General features: G+C 44.5%; 1 protein-coding gene across 3 annotated transcripts in view; it reads left to right on the top strand.

Annotated features, from left to right (window-relative positions):
- Window positions 1-20,478, top strand: part of NEDD9 (neural precursor cell expressed, developmentally down-regulated 9) — a 187,318-nt gene that overhangs the window by 151,202 nt on the left and 15,638 nt on the right. For all 3 annotated transcript variants that reach the window (XM_060023642.1, XM_060023644.1, XM_060023643.1), the window contains one exon: window positions 11,655-12,101. In XM_060023642.1, coding sequence (XP_059879625.1) covers window positions 11,655-12,101 — 447 coding nt within the window. The remainder of the gene's footprint in view (window positions 1-11,654; window positions 12,102-20,478) is intronic.

Here is a 20,478-nt window from a genome sequence, read left to right as displayed (position 1 = left end):
AACGGGCACTCCAGAAAATAGAAGTAGTGATGGTGTGTGACCGTGAGTTTTCATGATTGAGATGGAGGGTGGGACAGCTGATCATGGAGATAATGAAATTGCCAGTGCAGTGTTTTCAAATACATATACTTGGGCCTCACCATGGATTACTAAATACAGGTTTATTCTTTAAAAAAAAAAAAAAGCTAGTCCCTTACCCTCAACCTCTTCCCCAATTAATTTAGCAATTAATTGTGCTAAATGGTATTCAGGTAGGTGGTTCATGAGCCTTATTCAAAGGCTGGGTTCACTCACATGGAGGCATCTTATTTCTTTGCAGATCTTGGTGTGTATGTTGCAAATGAGAATTCCTCCTGATAGTTCTAATATGTCAAGGTAATAGTTATGTTACCAAAAATGTTCCTTATGTGGAACGTTGATGTTTATGATTACCAGAAATAAAGACTGATCAACCATGAATACGTAAAAGTGCAAGCACTGCACCAAAACGCTTGATAGCTCATTTTGAATTTAATTCCTTTCTTTGCTCTTTGTGTGTGTGGGCAGGGCGGGGGGGGGGGGGGGGGGGGGAGGGGGGGGCGGAGGGGTGTGTGTGTGGGAGGGTGTTATTTGTGAAACTCAGTAGAAAGTTGCAACCACCAAAAGGCATAAATGGTTAGGATTTGAACCAGATCTTTCTATTTAATTAAAGCAATATTTATTTAGACAGTATGATGTCATTAATATTTTTCCTACTTTATTTTAGTTATGCTGTCTCTTGTATGAATTAGCCTTAATCTCATTGATTTGTGGTAGTCAGTTTATTGCCCTTAATTTAGCACCTCACTCCCACAGAAGATGGGGCTGACTCAGGACTCAGGCTTCTCTGTCCCCAGGCTCTGTGCTCTACTGAAAGACTGAGCTGGGATTCCGTCCCCCAGCCCCCAATAACCATAACAAGCAATGCCAGCCACTGGGAGGTCAGGAAAGTGGACTTCTAGACCCTCCAGGCTTCTAACAGGACATGTCAGTGATCTGTCCATGAGTTCGTTGTTACTGTTTTTTGGTTGTTGTTATTAATCATCCGTGGTATGACTTAGAGTTAGCAGGAAATGGCTTGAGTGGACCAGCAGTGCTGCAGAACCATCACAACAGCATTGGTAGAGCAAAAATTTGACGTCTTTTTTCCCTTGAGTGCTCCTCTGGGTTAGAACTTGCATGTTATTCTCTGATTCTCCAATCTTTTCCACTCAGAGCTAAGTTCGATGAGCATTCCCTTAAATGGTGGGGAGGGTAAAGGAAGGGGGTGATAGGAACACAGTTAGCCCAGTGGCATTCACTGTGAAGCTGGACTGCTTGACAGTCTCACAGAGGCCAGGATGCCCTTGAAATAGATCTCGTTCCCTTATAAAGATCAGCTTGTCAATGAGAGAACAGTCCATTGACTAAACCTAAGATTCTTATCAGTACTTATCTTCTTTCCTCCCAAATCCTAAATTCAGCGAAGGCAGATCCATTAGCAAGATATATACTTGGATGCCTGTCTTTTATTTTTAGTTTAAAATATATATCATTTCTGTAGGTATGTATCCACGTTTCACAGACCCCAAAGTGGGACAGATGGTCTGACAATGAGAAGGATATTTGAAACGGGGACCGTCTTGGAAAGTTTAGGAACACATGGTCGTTCTAGCTGCTTCAGAGATGAATCAGCCATCGAAAGCATTATCCCTTTTGCCTTATGCCAGCCTTTTATCTAACTTGTTTTCAGCTTCGTATCAGGAAGTTATCTAAGAGGCTTTTTTAAAGTGGATTCCGGCAAATTTTTTATATTTACCTGTAAATAATATGTACCACGTGACATTTGCTGGTAAATAACGAGGTGGTCCTTTTCTTTCTCCTTGCAGGAGTAGGAATCTTTAGCGATGAAGGAAAGCCCGTTTTGAAATATGGACTGTGCAGAGAACACCTGAGAGCACTAGGCAGCGAGGGGGATTGTGTTTCAGTTGCTCTTGTTGAAACCTGGCAGGATAGCTCTGTGCCTCACAGCCTGCAGCGTCTGTATCCAGCCTCCTACCTCCCTTATTAAGATCTTAATTACAGATGCAGCCTACTTCATTGCTGGAGGGAAAGAATTTAGTTTCTCTGAACTGTGTCTGTTTTTTGGTGTGGCAGGTGTCATCATCATGAGATCATTTCTGGTTTGTTTTCTTTCCCCGGAGGAATTTTTTTTGGGGGGGGAGGAGTACAGTTCTTAAGACAGAACTTCATGAGCTCATACTAGTGCAGTAATCATAACTGTGCTTTGATTTTACAGAGACCCTTTCTTCTGAAGATATCAGAGTGTTTTGCATGTATAGTTTCATGACTCCTCGTGATATTATTAAGAACATGTTCATTATCCCCATTTTGCAAATGGGGAAACAGAGGCATAAAAGGCAGTGCTTTCATTGTCATTAGTCTTACAAGATGAGGACCAAGATTAGACTCTGTTAATTTAACAGTGTCATGTCCATCCCTCTATCCGGGGTTTCTCCACCCCAGCACTATTGACATTTAGGACTGGCTGATTCTTGGTAGTGGGGACTGTCCCTCGCATTGCAGGATGTTTAGCAGCGTCCCTGGCCTCTCTACCCACTAGATGCCAGTGACACACACACACACAGTGTGACAACCAAAAATGTCTCTGAACCTTGCCAAATATCACCTGGGGGGACAAAATCCCCCCCCTAGTGAAAAATCACTGGCATAATCTCCCCTATTTCCTTCTGCTTAAAAATAATTACCTTACTGGTTTTATGTAATAGAAGCCCAAAAATGCAATCATAAAGCCGCTGGCCATAATCTTATCATGACCGAGGTTGGGCTTAATGTTAACGGTTCCTAACCAAAAGGAAGCTTCCTCTTCTGTGCTTAGTGCGAATTTGTTCAAGTGAATACCACAAAATACCAAGAAGCATAGGGTCTCATTAGGTCACGTGTAAACCATCAGACCATCGCAAAGGCAACCTGAATCCTCTGAAGTCTTCCTTTGGCTTCATTTTCCTAATAGTCCACCTATTATATATAAAATATATAAATAAATAAAATAGCTTTCTTCAGGGCCCAGTTCCAAATGCGTGTTCCATTAATAATGGGCCTCGAAGAAAACTGTTTTATTCTCATAAACTGCTGTGGCATATGTACGTGTAGGAGCTTGTCTATATCCCCAGCCACTAAACAATTTCATTAGTTTCATTCTGAGGTTTTCTTCTCCTCCATTTGCTTCTGCCATCTTTCCTCTCTCTTCTAGCTGAGAAGCTGCAGCTTCTAAAAATGCTTTCTTGGGACTTCCCTGGTGGTGCAGGGGATAGGACTCCACGCTCCCAATGCAGGGGGCTCGGGTTCGATCCCTGGTCAGGGAACTAGATCCCACATGCATGCCACAACTAAGAGTTCGCATGCTGCAACTAAGGGGCCTGCCTGTAGCAACTAAGACCCGGCGCAACCAAATAAATACATAAATATTAAAAATTCTTTCTTGAGGCAACTCTGCAACTGCAGTGCTGACAGTATACGATTGTACACACCCTCTCGGCCAAGTGTGCGAATCCATTTTTTAAAACTCTTTGAGGACCTCACAAGTTAAGTAGGATAATAGCAGTCAGGCACCAAACCTAGTTCAGGGGTCATCTAAAAGAGTTCCAGTGAGGGGTGATGTCCAAGTTACATCACTTGGGTTCTGGCTGGGAGGCAGATGAGGGTTGCTAGTATGGGTACATATTGGCACTCGTGGGTTTAGATATAACTTCATACTTGGGGGTTGCATACCTTGCTGTAGGAAGATAAGATATATGGGAATGTAAAAATAGGAAGATCTTTCCCTTCTTTCAGATACTTTATTAGATGTTAGAACTTGTGTGTTTTGACTATTGAGAAATGATACAGTTTTTGGAATATACTGTAATATTTGTGGGCTAGAGTCTCCTACTCCTTTATAACTTAATTCTCGTTTCACTTCCCCAAGTACCTGGATGTTAGAGGGATTTGTCTAGACAGGCAAATAGAAGTGATTTGATGCTAATACTGTAATGTTGGCTGAAATCCAGATGGTTGTTTTACCATTAATAAACCTATCTTTTGGGTGAGTGGGTGTCAGACCTTCATCATTATATGGCGCCTGTCAGATTTATCTAGGGACAGACCCTGAAAAGCGTTTGTGCCTGCCCCGTGTTTTTGATCCTTTGCCAATACACTATGCTTAAATCTATCAAAACCAGGCAACCTGGGACAAATGCGTATAAATTCTGAGGCTTAATAGCAGCGTTACTAAATTCTAAGATGGAGAAGGTTCTCAGGAAGCATACCCTGGTCCAGTGGAAAACATTCCTAGATTAAGAAGGGAACCAGATGCTAGTTCTGGCTCTGCTGCTGATATAATAAGAGACCCTCTGGGCGGCAGAACAAGAAGACTGGGCAAGAGTGATCTCTGGGATCCCTTCGTAGTCTAATATTCTAGCCTAGTCGGTCTGGTCAAGCCATGGGTGACTTCTGGTTCTAAGTACCCACAGAAACCTAGGTGTTCTCCCACCGTCTTTCAGACCCTCAGGAGTTACTCAAGAAAACCCCAAAGACCACAGAAGAGTGGAGAATTGAGTTCTTCAAGACATAGGTATTATTTATGATCATCAGAGTTGGGAGGAAAAGCTAATTTATTTTTCTCACATACTATTAACAATCAAATCCATCCTCCGCAAATGGCCAAGAAGTAATAGAAGTTGGCCGTGAAGTCACACATACACATGTACACGCACATGAAGAGGATGCTATGGCTAACCATCTTAGAGGATGTGAGGACTTGGGGCAAAGTAAGTGACATGAATATTTAGAGAGAGTCCAAGATACTCATGTAAGCTTTATAACTACCATAGGGGTTTAGAAGCACTTTCCAGAAAATGAAAATCATCGGCTGAAATGCGGTCCAGGTGCTAAAGGGCTCTTTGGTGGCATGTGTTGGACACACCTCCCCAGGGGTCAGGAAGTATGAGCATCATATCTTCTAACTCCTAAACCTAAAAGCCTAGTGCCTACTACTTAACAGTCTCTAGAGGATTCAACTCTTAAAAAAATTCAACATTCCAGATATCCAGTGTAAACCAATATTCCAAGAATCAAAATCCAGACACTTGGAGATATCCATGTTTTCTGACTATGGCTGTGTCCTTCTCTGGGGAAATCCTGCATCCCCCTGTATCCTAAAGATGAGGGTAGGAGGAAGCCAAAGGGGTTGGATGGCCCTCAGACTGAGTTGTTTTTTTTTTAATTGAAGTAGAGTTGATTTGCAATATTGTGTTAGTTTCAGATGTACAGCAGAGTGATTCGGTCATACGTATATATATGTGCATATATCTATATTCTTTTTTTCGATTCTTTTCCATTATAGTTTATTACAAGACACTATATTCGAAATCTTGTAATAAACTATAATGGAAAAGACCTAAGCTGGTTTTCGTCGGCAGACAAACATAAAAACACAGGATCCTTTCTTTCTCTTCTCCAGTGTGTCCTGAGACTGACCTTTCTGATGCTCATCCCTCAGCCACTTCCTTTGGGACCGATTTTCTTGACAATGGCCATTTCCTTCTTTACTGTGTGTGCGCGCGTGTGTGTCCCTGCCAGAGTCCAGGGCTAAAGTTTGGGGGGTTGGGTACAGGAAAGCCACATTGTTGAGAATGTGGCAGCCCTGAGGCTTGGCAGGAGCTCCTGCATGATAAATATAGAATGAAGTAAAATAATAAGAGGAAGCTGGGCCATTGATGATGCTATCAGTCCGGGGGGGAGGGGGGGACACACCAGGCATTGTGTCTCATTTTTCTTCAAACAGCAGCATGAATGGTCATGGAAATTATGTCACACACCTCTCTGTATTTGGAATAGCAGATAGTTTCCCTGGCAATAGGAGTAATAAGCTTTCTTGACATTTTGATAGTAGTGGGGGAACAAAGAAAAGGGCAGGGAAGAGCAGGGTGGTGTGGAAATGGTCATGTGACCTGGAGCTCTCTTTACTTGCTGTAATACTGCACGTCATTTTCTGCCCAGTCCTTGGGCATAGCCTGGGAACCAGGAACCGCAGAACCCAAACATTCTGGCGAAGCATGAATGGTGCTCGGTCATCTACCGCCAGATGCAGGTTGCCACACTAAAGGGAGAAAAGGCCTCTTACGGAGACCATTGTATTTAATCAGACGGGGATGGCCGGCTCCTCCTGGCCTTCCTGTTTGCTCAGTGGTTGTGGCACTAGCTGCAGCCTCCCCATCTACGTCATCATCCTGTTTTAACAGGGAGGGACGGGCTCTTTCCTGCTCGCCGTCTCCCACGTTCTCTGGCCGTGAGGCTTAGGTGACTTGGACGTGCCATTTATCTTTCTGGTTCTGTTAGTTCATCTTCCCATGTCCACTGGAAAATTTCAACCGAATATCTTGCTGACATCTCTAGAAAACCATTTCACCCTCTCTGTAGAGAACCAGGAAATCAGAGTCCAGAATCCATTTCAATTTAGCAAACACTTAGTGAGTGTGTATTTTGTTTCACACACTGGTTCTGAAAATGCCAAAGAAAGAACAGCTTCCCTGAACTTAAGGAGTTCCCAGTCTTGAAAGGGACAGTACAAGTCGTACTATAAGAAATACTGTCACAGAGAACTAGAAAGGAAAACAATGAGATAGATTTTGGGAAGAGAACTCTTCCGGTGATGTGGAAGATGAGTTTGGAGGTGGGAAGAGGTTGAACGCAGGAAAACCAGTTGGGTAGCAATTGTCATTCCTTCCCCCCGCTCCCCCCCCCAAAAAAAAAAGTTGCTGAGGACCTGAGCGAGGAGTGGCAGTGAGGAAGAAAAGCCAGGTCCCAGCTGACTGAGGTTCAGATTGTGAAGTGACTCAGCAAACCTCTGAGGCTCTGATCTTGGGCGGCCTTATGCCTGCTGTTAACTGAGAGAGATCAGGAGAAAGGGGTTTTGCACTTGTTGAGTGAGAGGTGAAGATACTCATTAGACAACTGGAAATATGGGACTGGAGAGCAGAGGAAATATCGAGGCTGGAGCTGTGGATCTGAGTGTTACCTGTGTGTTTAGATGCCATCGGCATGGATGAGACGTCCTGTAGAGAGCAAACTCATAGAGACGAGAGATCCCTTTGGAACATGATCACTAAAGGGACAGGAAAAGAGATTAGTCTGTGAAGGAGGAGAAAGAACAGTGGTCATGAGAACAAGGGAAGAGGGAGGACCGGGACGTGGAATCATGGGAACCAAGGACAGTTTCTTCGCAGAGATCGGGGTGGGGTCAATGCTAGAGGCTGCTACAATTAGGATCCCTCAAGTGGGGTCTGTGACTCTAAATGCGGATTTCCCATCCTAATTAGAACCACAGCGTCTGTAGCACATGCCTCTGACTTTATCCAACACCGTCCTAATTCTGGAGCTGGAGACAAGAGGCCCGTGTTCTTAGCTCTGTGACCTTCTAGCCAGCTGACTTGGCAAATCATTAACTTCTTGGGCCTCATTTTTCTCATTTGTAAAGTGAACGAGTTGAACTGTAATTGTTTGAAGTGCCTCTGGCTTTCAAGTTCTATGACCCAACTGTTTGGGTGCTTTGCCAAGCTCTAGCTGCATTTCTAACTGCCAGCCTCTGGAGCCTAACCGTCCAGCTGGATAAAGGATTACAGAGCTCTCTTATCTTTCCTTGATGTGTTTCTGTGTTGACCTTTCCTGCCCTGGAGATAAATATCCCAGGGAGGGTGGGAGAAGGAGTAGGTCTTGAATAGACAGACTGCCTCTCCTGGGTTTCTGTAAGATATTCAGATAATCACCTTCTGACTTTGTGGCCTTAAGGAATCACATCTCTGCCCTGCAGGAAAGGGTCCCTCCACCTTGTCCTAGCCAGAGAAATTAACTCTTGATCTGCCTGCACTTTTAAATGAGAGGGTTTGGTTCCTGGCTGAAGTTAACTTTGCTGTTATCTCCTTACTAAACTCTTGCCTCAACGCACCAAGTATTTTCAAAAGCCAAGCTCTTTACCCCGTGTTATTCCGTACTCTGGATTGTACTCTTCTGGAATCTAATGAGATGTATCCATAATTTGTCCGTAATGATAATAATAATATAATATCAATAATGTTATAATGATATAATATTAATAATATTGTGGTAATATTAGTAGAATGATATATCATTATAATTAATATAATTAATTATATAATAATTCGAATAGTGTTACATTAATATAATTGATTAATTATATTAATATATAATAATATTATTAATTATATTAGTAATATATTATTATTTTGTCTCTCGAATGCAACCAATAGTTTCATTATTGTTGTTTAGAGGCAAATACTCAACAAGAGGTTACAGTGAGCAGAACTCATTATTAATTCAGAGAAGTACTGCTTCAAGATACAGTTCTCCTGAAGCGTAATTGTGAGCAAGAGAAATATCAGATGTGTATAAAAATATATATAATAACAACATTAGAATAGAACCAGCCTTTGACGGAGAACTGTGGAGGTGATCCGCTAGGAAGCTGAAGATCAAAGCTCCATCAGCACATTAAATAAATAGTCATATCTTCCCAAGTCTCCCACGACGTTAAAGCACTTGACTGGAATTAACTCACTGAATGCTCACTGCAAACCCATGGCGTAGGTATGTTACCCTCATTCTCATTTTACAGATGAGGAAGTTAAGGTGCCAAGGGGAAGAGTAACCTGCCCAGGTCACACAGCCAGGACCCCAAACCCCAGGAACTGATTTATTCCGTAGACATGACAAAAGGAATTGTCACCTTCAGAGCTTTACCGTAAAATGGGACGGAGCCCAGTTAGGAGGACATTGTGTAGTAGGGCTAAGGTGGCTTAGAGCTCTGGAAAGAGAACTGAGCCAAGAGACCACAGTTCTCTTCCCATCTCTGACTCCACCGGTGTGGCCTTGGGCAGATGATAAACCGCCCCCCACCCCCGATCTGTTTCCTCATCTGTAAAACAGGGAGGTCAGGTCCAGGTGTTCTCTGAAGGTCTCAGGAGCCGTAACCTCCTGTGTGGGAGAGTGGCTGGCTGTAGATATTGGCTCCCTGTAGCCGGCACAGATATTAAATAACTTACTCGCATTCACCCGAGGCTGAGAATAACTCCCAGCATGTGAGGTGTCAAGCTGGCACCGGGTGCTTCCACTCGCGGCTGCCAAGCTCTCTGAATCCCAGTCTCTGGGAGTGGTGGTGGCGGGGGGGAGGACAGCTAGTCAGAAATCACCTTGTGATCATCTTGTGCATCTGCAAGAGGCTCTCCAGGTTTTCCTGGAGAAGCAGCTCTGGAGGCCTGTCTGGAAACAGGTTGCTGCTTAGCTGGTGGTGGGAAGGTCACTGGAACAGGAGACGAAGACCATCCAGAGCAGCCTTCGTACAGGGATTTCTATCTGCCTCGAGTCGGGCGTGGTCTGGGGCTTGATGGAGCTCCGTGGACGTGACCCAACTCCGAATGCCTGGAGTTCATGTATGCTGATGAGGTCTGCGGTCCTTCACCTTCTACTGTTTTCTGTTTCTTTTCTTTCCCTTCTTGGTAGCCAATGTAATCGCACAGCTCTCCACCCTCGGCTCCCATAGGACTGGTTCCACCCCTATCACTTCTGACTTCACCACAGGGCCTCCTTGCCAGCCATTCCCAGTTGTTGAATGGGCCCCAGAGAAAGGGGTGGAGACCAGAGCCATCAGCTCACCTCCTGTTCTATCATCACAATAAAACTTGGGTGGAGTAATTTCCTTCTGATCATTTAGGTACAAAGGACCAGCATCTTGTCTTCTTCAACTCGATGACTTTTCTTTCAATAACGGGACACCCAAACGATGGAAGAAGAGAAACAAGAGATTTTAGGATTAGGACACATCCTTAAATGGTTCCTCAAACCAGGATACGGTGCTGTATGGTTTTATCTTTCAGTATGTGGACTTTTAATTGTTAGAAGGAACACAGAGCTTCCTAGAATATAGATACTAAGTAAAACGTTCACCTGGAACTCAAAGCCCTCAGTATCCCTTTAGCTTCCCTTACTGCTCACCTGTCCACATCATAGACTTCCTGGATCAGAAAACTGTCAAGAACAAGGACTTCAACCTTATTCTTAAAGAGCATCACCAGGCTTCCTGGGCACTGAGCTCTAGGGCTTCGTCTCTTTTCCTCACTGCCTAAGAGGACTGTGGTTAACAGTAAAAGTAGGAGCCCCTCAGCTGCTGGCTGGGGGAAGACCCTCCCACGGCACAGCGCCTCCACAGCAGAGAACCAGCCCACAGTGCAAGACCCGCGGTTACGGGGCGGATTACAGGGGGAGATGATTAACGGATGTCAGTGGTAAAGGAATGAAAAGCATGAAGCTGAAAGATCGAATCCACATTTTTAGAGAAGAAAACGGGGCAGAAGTCCAAACAACAACAGCCCCCAGTGCCACGAATGTGTAGTCACAACACACTCCGGCCAATCAGCGGTCTTTTCCCCACAGGTGATCATCATCACAGTGACACCTAGTGCATCCCAACTCTCTAGCAAAGCGCTAGAGAGATCACTTGGAGTTTTCTGACGGCTTGCTATGAATTTACAACATTCCCCGACTCCTCTGTGTGCTGGGAAGGAGCAGGCATGGGGTGATGGCTGCCATCGTGCTGCGAAATGTGACTGATGCCAAGAAGTGAAATCTTTGGAGCCTTTGAAAGGCTTCCAGGAATGTCAGCATGTGCTGCCTGCCCGCTCTCCGCTGAATGCCTACTTTGGCTGTCTCCTTAGTACTGAGAGTGCCAGACAGGCCTTCACACAAAGAAAGAAAGTGTTTGGGGCCCATGAAAGGGGAAAGCAGAGCCTTTCCGATGTGAATGGTGAGATTCAAGAAGTAGGAAATAAAGTGGCAGGGTGAGGAGGGGCCCTCAGGAAAGGTAGGAATAAAAGACCAAAGAGGAAGCGATGGTATCTATCTACCTACGCGGGGTGACTTCTTTGTAGCTCCCCGCGATCGAATCTGGAGATGTAGACTTACCATCACACTACACTCCATGCTTGCTTCGCATGGAAAGATCGCTTGCTTGTAGATTCTCCACGTATCCAAGGACCTCTTGATCAACTGAGAATAAGAATTTTTACGCCCTGCCAAGTCAGAGATCAGTGTGCCTCTGTTTCCATTTTAACACCGAATATCAATGCCATTTGTGCTGCTTGTTGTTGGGGATTTTCTTTGACTCGTTTTACCTCCAATATATGAACAAAATAAGAGATGTCTGTTGTAGTACCTCTGAATATCTTGGAATATTTTATTCCTTCGACTGGGTTTAAGAAAGGAAGAGAAATGTTTTGTAGAATGAACCGTTCTCTAACCCTTAGCCATGCTACTCATAACTCCCTGGGCACGGCATGTACTGCTGGAAGAAAGCACTCTGTGGCGTTCTGAGCTTTTCCAAGGAGGCGGTCTGATGTCATTGGTGGCAGACAGTATGTATGGATCTGTCTTCTGTCTGCACCATCTGTTTTTCTCCTTACAGGCTATTGTTCAGATTCTTCTCTTCTCTCCAGGAAGTGTGCCTCTCCATAAGAGCACGGGCTTTAGGTGTTAAAGGGACTGAGCTACTATTCTAACGTGGATTCCCTCTGTTCTTTCCTTCCTAGAATCTTATGGCAAGGGCCTTGTACGACAACGTCCCAGAGTGTGCTGAGGAGCTGGCCTTTCGCAAGGGAGACATCCTGACTGTCATAGAGCAGAACACGGGAGGACTGGAAGGATGGTGGCTCTGCTCCTTACACGGTCGGCAAGGCATTGTCCCGGGCAACCGGGTGAAGCTTCTGATTGGCCCCGTGCAGGAGACCTCCTCCAGTCAGGACCCGCCTACTTCTGGACTGATGCACCAGCCCTTTGGCCAACAGAAGCTCTATCAAATGTCAAACCTCCAGGGCACCCCTCGAGACACCATCTACCAAGTGCCACCTTCCTACCAAAATCAGGGAATTTACCAAGTACCCACTGGCCATGGTACCCAGGAACAAGATGTGTATCAAGTCCCACCATCAGTGCAGAGAGGCATTGCAGGGGCTAATGGTCCCCACTTAAGTAAAAAGGTGAGTGAACAACAGACTGGATTTTTGTTCTTAATTTTTTCCACTGTACTCAAAGTGTGTGTGTGTGTGTGTGTGTGTGTTTGCGCTCCTAAAATAAGAACTTGAAGCTTCCAAGAAGTACATCAAAGTAGTAAGTATATCTTCCAAGAAGTAAGAATATCTGAATACCTTCGCTTGAGTATTATTTTTCCATTCATTGGTCAGCAAAACCTTCTTGAACGCCCACCCCGTGCCAGGTACTGTTGATCCCTCACCATTATGAGTTCCCGAGCCGTGCCAGGTCATACTGCATCATCAAGTGTTTCTCTCCAAACTTCTGATAGACCTGCTTTTAGACCTGGACTCTGCACTCAGTTTCCAGTCTTTTCTCTTTCTCCCTTCAGTGGTACAAGGCACCACATTTTGCACTGCCCTAACAATTTGAGATAAGTAGAAAATCGATTTAATTTCAAACATCTAGTATATTTTCAATGCTTGTGATACAGTGATGAATTCAAGAGTGAATCTGGCCTCCATGATACTTACGCTGTAGTAAGGAGACGTAAGCAGACACTGAATGTCAGGTGGGGAATTGTGCTGTGAAGAAAATAATACCAGTGAACTTGTGGAGGGTAGTAGCCAACACAAAGGCGATGCTCCTGGGAGCATTGCAGGGGAAGGCTTTTCTCTTCAGTTTGCTGGCAAATTCCAAGGGCCTACAATGGGTCCAGTGAGGTTTGGTATTAAGAAGGGACTAATTTAACAGAATAAGAAAAGATCCCTGAATCACAAGAGGAAAGATGCAGTTGGACGCCAGAAAGAGCTGTTGATGCTTAGAACACGACGTATACATGTGCCCTGCCTTGCGAAAACCTAATACAACATTTGAATTTACAGTCCCAAGTAGATTATGGAATATCTATTTGCGTGATAATGGAATCCTCTGTTGGAAAAAATAAAGGAGGGGGTGACTTACTGTTGGATTCCTTAAATAACGAAGCCACGAATGTATTTTCAAATCACCTTTTATACAAAACGTGTGTTTTACAAAACACTGCTCAAGAGCACAGGTGTTACATAAGCTGAGTGTATAAACATTAGGAGGAATTCCTCAAGAAGTTAACAGTTTTCCGACTTGTATTGCCTGGGACAGTGATCCCTGTCTGGGGGTCATAGACTGCGCCCGTGACCTTTCAAAGTCCTTCTCACCCCAGGGATTTTAGATTCAAAGGGAGAGTCAAACCAGGCCTCTGTCTCCAGAGGGAAAAAGAACAGTTGAAAGGTGTGACTATAAATAAATAACTTCTCTCATTCGTAGCCCTGCTTGTGTGCATCTTAAAAATAGCCCTCCCTCATCGGAGCTGGTGTGAGGCAGACGGGGGAGGCCGGCATGGGAAATGCTTGGCTGAAAGGTGGTGGGGTCTGAGCTTTCATCACAGTTTATTTTGGCAGGAAGGTGACATGTTTTTCTCTTTAGACTCTACCTTTTTAGTTCCAAGTCTGAAAAGTCTAAAACTTCGGACTTCCAGCCATGTCATTTGCTATAACTGTACTTCAGGTTTGTTCCTGGACCCTTGATCCATTTAGAGGGGAGAGAGTTTGACACACCTTCCCTTCGACGGAGGTTGGAGTGCCGGGGTTACCATCGGGCACTTGAACTCAGTGTTTTTGTTTTTGTTTTTAATTCTAAAATCAGTGGAAGCCTTTATGTTTAGCAAGAGGTAGGTGGTTCCTGTAGCGGGAAGCCAGCTTCCGGAAAGGCACTCTGCCAGCCCTCCCAGGGGACGCCACAGACCCGGGGGAGGCTTGACCAGAGCTCAGGGGTAGGCAGTGCCCCGAGTGCTGCGCTTCGAGCAGTCGGGGTCTGAGGTGGTAACGTGGTGAGGCAGGAGGGGACGGTCCTGGCTCTTCCCTGACAAACACCGTGTTCTCTAGGACACCTGACCTCGCCCTGAGTCACCTTAGTGCCACTGGTCCTCAGGCTGCCGCCTCCATCCTGTCCACTGGACCATTGGCTCACGCCCCATGGGAGTGGGTGTGCCCTTTCCTTTCCTCTCCCTCTCTTCCTTCTTTCCTTCTTTTCTCTCTCTCTCCCACCCCCTGTTTTTGCTTTCTTTCCCTCTCCCCCTTTCTTTCTTCCCTCCTTCCCTCCTTCCTTCCTTTGTAGTGGAGATGGCTTGGCTGCTAACAGGTGATTTTAACCTTCTGAGTAAAAACAGCTGCTTTAAAAACTTCCATCAACATCTCCCTCGGTGACGTTTCTGACTCAAGACCTTCTCAATGGGTGAGAATCATACTAATGACTTAAGCCACGGCTCCAAGAGTTCATCTCAGTACGGGGGATCCGGCAGTGTTTGCTTTGAGTTCTCATTGTAGTAGTTTTGCTGACTTACTAAACAGCCCCACACCCGTTTCTCTCTTTTAATTTCCCATCTGTAAAATGATGGTCAACCCAGAACTGGACATTCCTGGTGGCTTACGTCATAGTCCTTAAAAGTTATTAAAGGAGAGAAAGAGGAGGCAGTAGAATCTTGTTCTGAATCACTAAAGTGTGGTTCTAAAATCTTAGGGAACGTAAGAATCACCCAGAGAGCTAGAGGAGGTGAGTTGAGATGCAGATTCCCAGGCCTCCCCCAGTGTCTAGCCCCAGGGCCGGGGAATCTGCATTTTAGTAAGCTCCTGGGATAGTTCTGGGGGAGGTGGTCCAGGACTGCACTTTGAGAAGCATTGTTACAGGGCCATGAAGGGGGTTGGATATGTTCCAATCTGTGATTCGGGACTTTCCACAGTTAAAGATTCCCTTGATGTTGCTACAGACTGCAGGCTTCAGAAGTTTTATCCACCACAGTTTTTTCTACTAATGAATCACATAGGAAAAAAAAAGACAGTGAATTCTGCCTTGTATCACTCCAACTTTGCTGTCTGGGAAACTCCAGGCCCCACCCACCTTCTTGCATTCTAGCCACGTAAAATGAGATTCATCACTTATTAAATCAGTGGTTAGAGAGAGAAAGAAAATCATATCATCTCCACCCTTTCCTGAAACAAGGAGACAGCATGAGGATTGTGAAAAGAGCCTGGGCTCTGGGGTGAGGGCGACTCCTGGTTCTGTTTCTTTGGTAGCTGTTAATCCCTTGGCAAGTTACTGAACTTCTTTAGACTTCAGTTTCCTCATCTGTCAAATGGGAATAATCATAACTATCTCCTAGGGTTGCTGTGAGAACTCAGTGAAACACTGTATGGAAAGGACCTGGCACAGAGTTGCACAAAGCAGGGGCTTAAAAAAAATTAGTGCCCCTTGCTTTGATTTTCTTTCCTTTCTCAGAGTTTATTTTGAACTGATCAGCCCTGTTTGTGTTTCATACTCTGCACTGAATCAACTACTCTATTGCTAACATATATTCTGTTCTCTTTGAGTGTGTGGCTCCCTCTTTGGTTCTCCAGAAATTTTGTACAGGGTGGAAAGAACTCTCAAAGTTTATACACTGACACCTTGACTTAATTTCATTGGTCTTTTTCACTCTGGGTTTTGTGTGCAGGGCCGTTTTATCCATTAGGCATTGTGGGCAGAATGCCGGAGGTCTACGAGAACGTTGGAGCACTGAATAAAAAGTCTTGGCTCCGAAATATGAAACACAAAAACTTCAAAATAGAAATTAATAAACGTTTAGACAAACGTGCAGGAAACAACACAACGTCAACCTCATTAACTGTCACATTTCGATGTCATAACTGTTTCATTACATGTGAAAACAATTTGTAGGTTAGATTTTTCTCTCTTTGCAAAGACTTCTAAATATGCCTGTGATTGCCAAGAACTCACAGGCATTTCTAAATTAAATGAATTACTCATAGTCCAATAATTTGAAAAGCTGAATTATATTTTTAAGAAGTGTCCTCGATTTTTTAAAGGCAAAATTGTAGTTAATATGGGACTGTGGTTTGGAGGGGACGATTTAGACCCAAACATCAAAAGCATAAGGTCTACAAAGGTCTAAAAGAGCTTAATTTCTCTCCTTCAAAGATCAAAACCTGCCACCTGACTTGATCCACTTTGTGCCTGACCTTCACAGGGAATTACGTGTGTTTCTCTGATTATTCTTTGGACATGTCGCTTTTATTCTAACTGGTGGAATTAGATTTGCTTTGCATCCTTCTGAAGATCAGTTTGGGGCTAAATTATGAATTCCATTAAGGCAGGCAGAGGCCATGGCTGTCTCTTTACTGCTATAGGCCAAGCTCACAGTAAACCATCAGCACACAGATAACGAGTGAATGCACAGGCAGAAGTGAGAAACGAAGCATTTGATTTGAGCTGACCTTTAAATAAGCTGAAAAGTGGTTCTGATCTTATCACCCCTTCACCATCACACACGAGTCAAATCCCGTGTCCAGCTCATTAGTCTGTTACGACATATGTCAGATTTTACATGGTCATTTTCCCCCAGAAGGCTCTTGGAGAGTGTCACCATCTGTTTTCTGAAACGTTAACTCTCCGTTCACAACAAGTGAGCATCCAAAGCATGATGTCACGTTCAACTTTTCTGAGGGCCTAACTTGTATGCATTTTGCCAAATTTAGACAACAAGATTAGTTAACACGTCTGTAGTCGTCTAAAAAGGAGAACCACACTTTTCCCACTGAGGAACAGTGCTTCCTTTACCTATGCTATTATGTATCTACTGCCTTTCCTCATCTGTGCTACCTGTGAACTCCTATTCATACTTTAAAACCCATTTCAATGTTCATCTCCTCTGTGAAGCTTTCTCTGCACCCCAACAGTTTCTCCTGCCTCTGTGGTCCCAAAATATGTTGTAATTTCACTTAATCTCAAGGGAGCACACAGGCTTATTAAAACTTTAATGGCCCACATTTATAGTGTGTATGATGGACTGGGCAAGTACTGCTTTGGGGGTGGCACTCAGTAAACTCAAGTAACAGTAGGATTTATCCAAACCCCATGACATCATCTTTAAAGACCATTTCCTACCTTCCAAGGTGAGACATAGCCCAATATTGGCAGGAAATGATTCAAAGATTTTAACCAGGTCTTCCAGGCCCATTCCTTGAAAGGTAACATAAGAACCATAAATAGTTTATGCTGCAATGTTTGTGCCTTCTTAGACGCTGAGTCATCATAAATTACACACACATGCGGGCACCCACACACCCAAAGCCACTGGTTAGGGAACTGAGGACTTCCCTTATTGGGATGTGAAGCATTGTGAAATCTGGTTGCCCAGAACAACACTCATATACCAGCAAACCAACTGCTATATATTAGCAGTATGATTGTCTACCAACAAGTAAAAATAGATTAAGAGGAGATGAAAGCTCCCAGAGAAGATAAACTCTGACTTCACCTCACATTCCTTTGTTCCCTTCCTACACACACACACACACACACACACACACACACACACAAAATCATACACACCCTCAAAAATACTGGGGAGAATCAGAGTTTGACAGGGCAGAGGGTACCTCCAGTTTCTTCGCTTATAAACTCAATAAAATATGACCCTGTTCCAGAATTATGCATTCCTATATAAAGATAATCCTGATTTAAATGAATTTTTTTCCTCAGTACCATGGCTTTTTAGTGTATGCAAAGAAGTGATTGTTCACCTAAAATCTCCACCCTCAAGAGTCAAGATAAAGTTTAAATCTTACACAAAATTCAAGGTCCTTGAGCATTTCAAGGGCTCTATGACCTCACTTCAAAAAGGAAAAGTATCTCTTCCCAGTTAAGTCACCCATGCCAGTGGAATGAGCAAACCGTGATACCTCCTTAGAAATGAACAAAAGTCTTTTTTGTTTGGTCAATGCCAAGGCCTTTATAAAACTCATAGATAATGCATATTTCTAGGAAGGATTTAGTAACTTCTTACAAACTCACGACGAAGCGAACAGAGGTAATCTTCCTTCCTTCCCGAATGATTTCATGCTAAGTGACTGTGCTTATCGGAGAGACTAGGTCAGCATCATACGTAGTATGTTGGCTGGCTCAGTAGGTAATGCTCTATTTGTGAGGGAGAGAAAAGAATACGGAATTTTGGTGCTTTGACAGTAAAACTGAGACTTACTGTTGGTTGAACGCGTTTTTAAAAGCAGACTTGTCTGAGTCCCTTGTGCAAAATGCAGAGCTGGGCGCCTTCTTAAATAGCTGTGCCGTGAGCCTTGTTGTCCAGGTCCCCGTCCAGAGAGGCACCCTGCTCCTGTCTAAGGGGCGCAGGTGCGACTCACTCGGGACATGTATGTCTCCCTTCAAAGCTGTGATTCCAGCAACGTATGAAGGGCACCAAGGAGTCCCATCTTTAAAGGGACCCCACAGTCGATCAATTTTTGAAGCCAAAACAAATCCCTTAGCAAGGCCATCATCACATCGGATTTATCTGAATAATTTTTATAATACTTGCTTTTCTTAAAGCATGGTGTGCTTAAACCAGTTATTTCTCAGAGTAGTTACGCGTTTTCACGTTTCAGCATGTTATTAAGCTACTCACTTCTTTTAAGGATCATTTTAGATCTAAAGTGGGGTGACTTGCAGGTGCCTTTGAGCTTGGTCGCACATTAGGGGCGTTACGTGCATAATCTCATCTAACCCTCCCAACAGTCTCACTAGGTGTTCGTCACAGCCTCCACTTTACAGGGGAGGAATCTGAGGTCTGAGAAATGAACTTGCTGAGGGACATACCTCTAGGAAGAGGCAGGATTGATACTTGAGCCCACGTCTGTCTGACTCTGAAGCTAATGACTTTTACGTCCCAGCTAATGGTTGATGTTGCCAAGCCCTAAAATAAGAGGGCATATTTAAACACCAGAACCCTGTGTGCTAAAAAGCATCCTGTTGGTCAGAAAGAATGAAAGGCACTGCCAAAGGCTCCCACCTCAGATCCAGAGCATAGCCTCAATGCTGAAGGAGTCTGAGTTAACGACCAAGGAGATGCCCGCCACCCGGCTGCAGTCACTTGCTTCAGGGCAGGCCGACCCTCAGAAGGCCTGAGTGGGTCATCAAGGTGCTGTAAAGACCGTGGTACCAACGTACTGCTACATTGGCTTTCTCTGCCATTGGAAACACCGTCTTTTCAAATGACTTCACATTGCTCCAAGTGAATAACTTCATTTAACCAGATACAGTCAAATCTCCCAGAACTGGCTTGCCAGTGTGAAAGGGACACCCCCAAAATATAAGATACCCAGATTTCAAGTTTCGCTTCTCAAATAAGGAAGTGACTTTCTTTAGGAGTATTTATTTGTGAAGTTAGGGAAGTATTTATGTGTAAGTTAATCTGTCTCACCGTGTAGCCTATAAACACTGTGTAGCCAGCGTGGCACTGGAAGAGGGGGGCCCCGATGGGCTGCTGGACCCCATTAACCGAGGTGCTCCTTCACACCCCTGTGGCCATCGAGCTGAATAACCTCTGAACTTTAGTCCCCTCAACTGTGAAAGGGAAAGTAGGGTTGGATTATCGCTTAATGGTCTTGGCTAAAATTTTATGACCCAGACATCCTTATCTGATTCTTTCCCAGAGTCACTTGAAAAGTTGAGTAAAATGACTTGGCCTCAAGATTCTTAAGAAAGAAGAAAAGACACTCAGGCGCTGATGTAAATTTCAGTTGACCCCTACGTTTTGGCATATCCTTCTTTTACCTTCCTTTAGGATCCTGTCCACCTTTTATCTGGAAACCGCAGTCTCCTTCAGAGGATAGAACCATGTCTTAGAAAGCAAGGAGCAGGCAGGAGCACGGGAGAGGGGGGTCTGGGGTGCTAAGCGGGGGGCCACAGAGTTCGCGGACTTGGTCCCATACATGAGAACGCTTCCGGGGAGCGTCCCGTTAAGAACTCTCCTCCCTGCTTTGTTACCAAGAGCTAAGAAAGTGTGTCATCCTGGAACTCGTTTTCCGCCCATTTTCCTCTGTTTCACCCTCTCGCCTTGGGTGAGACCCTGGATGAGTCTGATGCCTCTTGAAGCGACAGCCCTGCCGCAGCCTTGGGTCAGTGCCGTTCAGAGTTGGCAACAAGTTCTGCCACGTGAGCTGTTTGCTCCATCCTCCATCATGTCGGGTCTCCCAGTTAAGTCACAGCGTCTTTCCTGTCCCTATTTAGGAGGAGACGATACCCATAGGCACCTGGGTGCAGAAATTCCCATCCCTTTCCTCTTTCCATAATCGCATCCCTTGAGGGCTGTCTGTGAGCACCTCTCTAAAACCCAATTCAAAATCTAGATTTAGTGCTTCGTGGTTTATTGAATTTATTTGGACAAAAAAAGAACCAAAATGCTCGTGCCTTTTATAGTTTTCACTCAAAGAACATTTCGGTCCATGAGATATAAAAAAATGGCTGTGCTGTGCCCATCTCTGTCCCAGACTGTATTCAGCTTCGTCCAGAGAAACA

The sequence above is a fragment of the Delphinus delphis genome, chromosome 10 (genome assembly GCF_949987515.2).
Source record: "Delphinus delphis chromosome 10, mDelDel1.2, whole genome shotgun sequence".
Taxonomy (NCBI): Eukaryota; Metazoa; Chordata; class Mammalia; order Artiodactyla; family Delphinidae; genus Delphinus; species Delphinus delphis.
Note: the sequence above shows the minus strand (reverse complement) of the source record. Positions and strands in the feature narration are given on the sequence as shown.